At 36.4% G+C, this 3,074-nt stretch overlaps 1 protein-coding gene across 1 annotated transcript; it reads right to left on the bottom strand.

The window, feature by feature from the left end:
* Window positions 1–388: 388 nt before the first annotated feature.
* LOC145137063 (U-box domain-containing protein 9-like) lies at window positions 389–2,514 on the bottom strand. The gene is made up of 2 exons (XM_079071208.1): window positions 1,950–2,514; window positions 389–1,678 (listed from the first exon to the last, which is right to left on the bottom strand). Exons 1-2 carry the CDS (start codon window positions 2,298–2,300, stop codon window positions 593–595), a joined length of 1,437 nt encoding a protein of 478 aa, XP_078927334.1. The 5' UTR covers window positions 2,301–2,514; the 3' UTR covers window positions 389–592.
* Between the last annotated feature and the right edge of the window lie 560 nt (window positions 2,515–3,074).

The raw sequence follows: 3,074 nt of genomic DNA, 5'->3' as shown, positions 1-3,074 counted from the left end.
AAAAAAAAGGATGGGTGGCATCTTGGATTGATGGACAAATCTATCCATCTCACATACACACACACAAAAAGACACGATATGCCCTTTTGATCATGGCATATTCTTCCCATTTTTATTCTCAACCATTCACCTCATCTTTTTATCCATCAATAATTTCAACAATTATTCTCCAAATAAACACTTAATTAGATTGGAAAAGACATAGGAATTGGAAGAAGCAAACAATTTCCAAAATCCATCTCCACCATGTATGGAAAGTTACAACAAAACCATGTGCAACAATTAATGGACAAAAACTAATACAGCAAATATGATCTTGGTTGACTTGATTGATCGCTAGTGAATAATTTATACCCATCAACACCACACTAACACTTCATGTGCAGAATTTATAGAAAATAAAAAAAATATATATAAATATATAAGCATAATTATTTACATTGACTATATTATATGACCTTCAAACCCGAGACAAGAATTTACAAAATTGAGGTTGAAAAAGAGTAAAGACACAACAAAATTAACTAAAAACTCAAACCTGACATGAATGAAGATGTTGAATTTACAGAAAACCCCTTGAACTTCTCAAGTCTCAAGCGGTGTGTGTGAGATTGATGGCTCTATTGAGCCTATCAAGAATCCCACTAGCTTTCCTTTTTGCCCTTGAAGTCCCATTTTGCACGATTTGAGAAAGTGTTCCATAATTACTCTCTTCTTCCCTCATTTCCTTCCATTTTGTTCGATCATAGTAACAAATTGTGTATAAAACAGCAATACAGTTTTCTTTATTTCGTGCACAATTGGTCTCCTTTATTAAAGAAAGCAAACAAGAAACAGCTCCAAGATCCCCCATTTCTTCAACAGCTTTTTGGTTGCTTGAAAGCATCGCGAGAATGGCTAATAACTCATCTACATGGACCCTGTTCTTGATTTTATTCAAAAGTGCCCTTACACCACCATCTCTTACAGCTCTAGCTTTATTTTCATGGGTGATACATAAATTAAAGATAGCAGAAGCAACATCTTTCATTGCTAATGGATGCCCTTCTTCCAAGAGATCAATAAGTGGTTTCAAAGCACCTGCTTTTCCAATTAAGGACTTATTGGAATCGAGAGCTGATAAAGTGAAAAGGGTAGCAGCTGCATTGCTTCTTGTTTCAATTGTTCCAGATCTTAATGCGTCCAGTAACAGAGGTATCACCATTGGTGTCTCTGCAACGAGTTTCTTGTTGTTGTCATGGATTGAGAGATTCAGAAGTGTTGTGATCAGATCTTCTTGAAGATCAGGGTGGATTTCGGTTTGAGATTTGTTTTGGGCTAATGGTGTTAGTAACTGAGGTATGGCTTCAAGAGACTCACCAAATAATGCACGAAATGAAGGCATTCTTTTTGTTAATGATCTTAAAGTTCTGGCAGCTTCTTTTTGCTCAGGTTGTGTAGATGACATTTTCTTGAGAAGAGAGATGAAAAGATCACGATCAGCTTCCGTTAGCCCGTCTTGTTCAGGATATTGGAGAGGACCAGGGAATTGGACTCCACGATTCTTACACCATTGTGTTATCATGTCTCTGACCAAGTGATTTGGGGTTAAAATGGTGTGTGAAAGAACTTGTTGGGTTCTAGGACATATCCTGTTTCCAGCTTTCAACCATTTCTGGATAAAAGGCCTATCGTATGTCTGCAAATTATCACCAAAATGATCAGAATTCAGTAAATTAGCAGAGCTAAATCACGAATATGAAAGTTCATAGGAAGGAACCCTAGCTGTGATTCTTCAAATTGATAAAACCATGAAATTTAGTCTGATTTCAGTGAAATAAGAATATTATCGTAAAATAGACATTAATCTAACACGTCCACGGCAAGAACTCGTCGACATATTCACAAAAAAAGTGAAAATAACAAACACACGAAACCAATGGAATAGAGAAATTGAATAGAAAAACTACCTGACCAGTAGAGAGGATAACAGGATCTCTCATGAGTTCTTTAGACAGAGGGCAACGAAATTCCTGTGGACAAGAAGCCCAAACCGACGTCGAACTTTCATTGTTGTTACGATTATTATCATTGAGCCGTTTAATCGAAGACGATCGTTGTTTCCCTCCTCCCTCTTTCAATTCCTTCAAAGCTTGCAAAGTCTGATTCGCTCTGTCAATACATCCAAATCCATTTTCATCCTCCGATGATGAATCTTCAATAATCGCTTTCACAAGTCTATGCAATTCCTTCTTCAACTCCGTCGTGACCTTCGCCACCGCCACGCTCTGATCCCCTTCAAACACCTCGCTTTTCGCCATCAAATTACATAAACGTGTCTAGATTCGAATTATTTCAAAGGTAATCACCGGTGGAAGATGATGATTATGTTGTGGGTGCAGTTGCCAAGAAAGAGTTACACACAGTAAAACATACTGTATGCGTGCTTCTTTTCATACGAATTTCTCACTCCAGAATTCAGAAGCATATGAAGGTGTTTTAGAGAGAGAAAGAATGATGATGGAGGAGTGTAAGAGATATAGGAGTTACATGTTTATAGGGGAGTGTTGTGTAAGATTAATAAATTTATAACATTGCCCCCTGTAACTTATAAATACTACAAACATAGTCCACTTTTCGAAATATGTTTTTCTTTTAAGTCCTAACAATAGTATCCAAGAGAGTAAATCGTTCAGGGGTATTTAAATATTAATACTAAAATAAGTGAACATCTAAGTATCGAAACAATTATAAATAAAACACACTAACATGGATTAAAAATAAAATATTATATTTTAAAGGGGTGAATTGTGAAATATTCAGTTTAGCCCAAATATACGTGGGCCGGAGTATGCGGGTAGGGCCCGGTGGAGCCCACCGTACACGAGATCAAATCCATGACCTTACAGCTGGCAAAGGGGTTACGCGGACTAGACTTGCTTGCGACACCCTCACTACTAAATGCGCTCTTCTTAGATTCAATTGTTTTTATCTTTAATAAATTCTGAAATAGACACTTATTTTTGTCTTGTTAATTAAGAGCGAATTTTCGGTTTATTTTATAAAATATACTTTTATTTTGAAATGACTGATTA

Source organism: Lactuca virosa, chromosome 9, assembly GCF_052849685.1.
Source record: "Lactuca virosa cultivar CGN04683 chromosome 9, Lactuca_virosa_CGN04683_v6, whole genome shotgun sequence".
Lineage (NCBI taxonomy): Eukaryota > Viridiplantae > Streptophyta > Magnoliopsida > Asterales > Asteraceae > Lactuca > Lactuca virosa.
The sequence above is the reverse complement of the archived record's forward strand: the minus strand, read 5'-3'. Positions and strand labels throughout refer to the sequence as shown.

What these genes read in the sequence shown, in the direction of transcription:
- LOC145137063 (XM_079071208.1), bottom strand. Translation starts at nt 2,300, where the DNA reads ATGGCGAAAAGCGAGGTGTTTGAAGGGGATCAGAGCGTGGCGGTGGCG. An exon ending in TTATCCTCTCTACTGGTCAG is followed by an intron (nt 1,679 to 1,949) that starts GTAGTTTTTCTA and finishes GATAATTTGCAG; the next exon opens with ACATACGATAGGCCTTTTAT.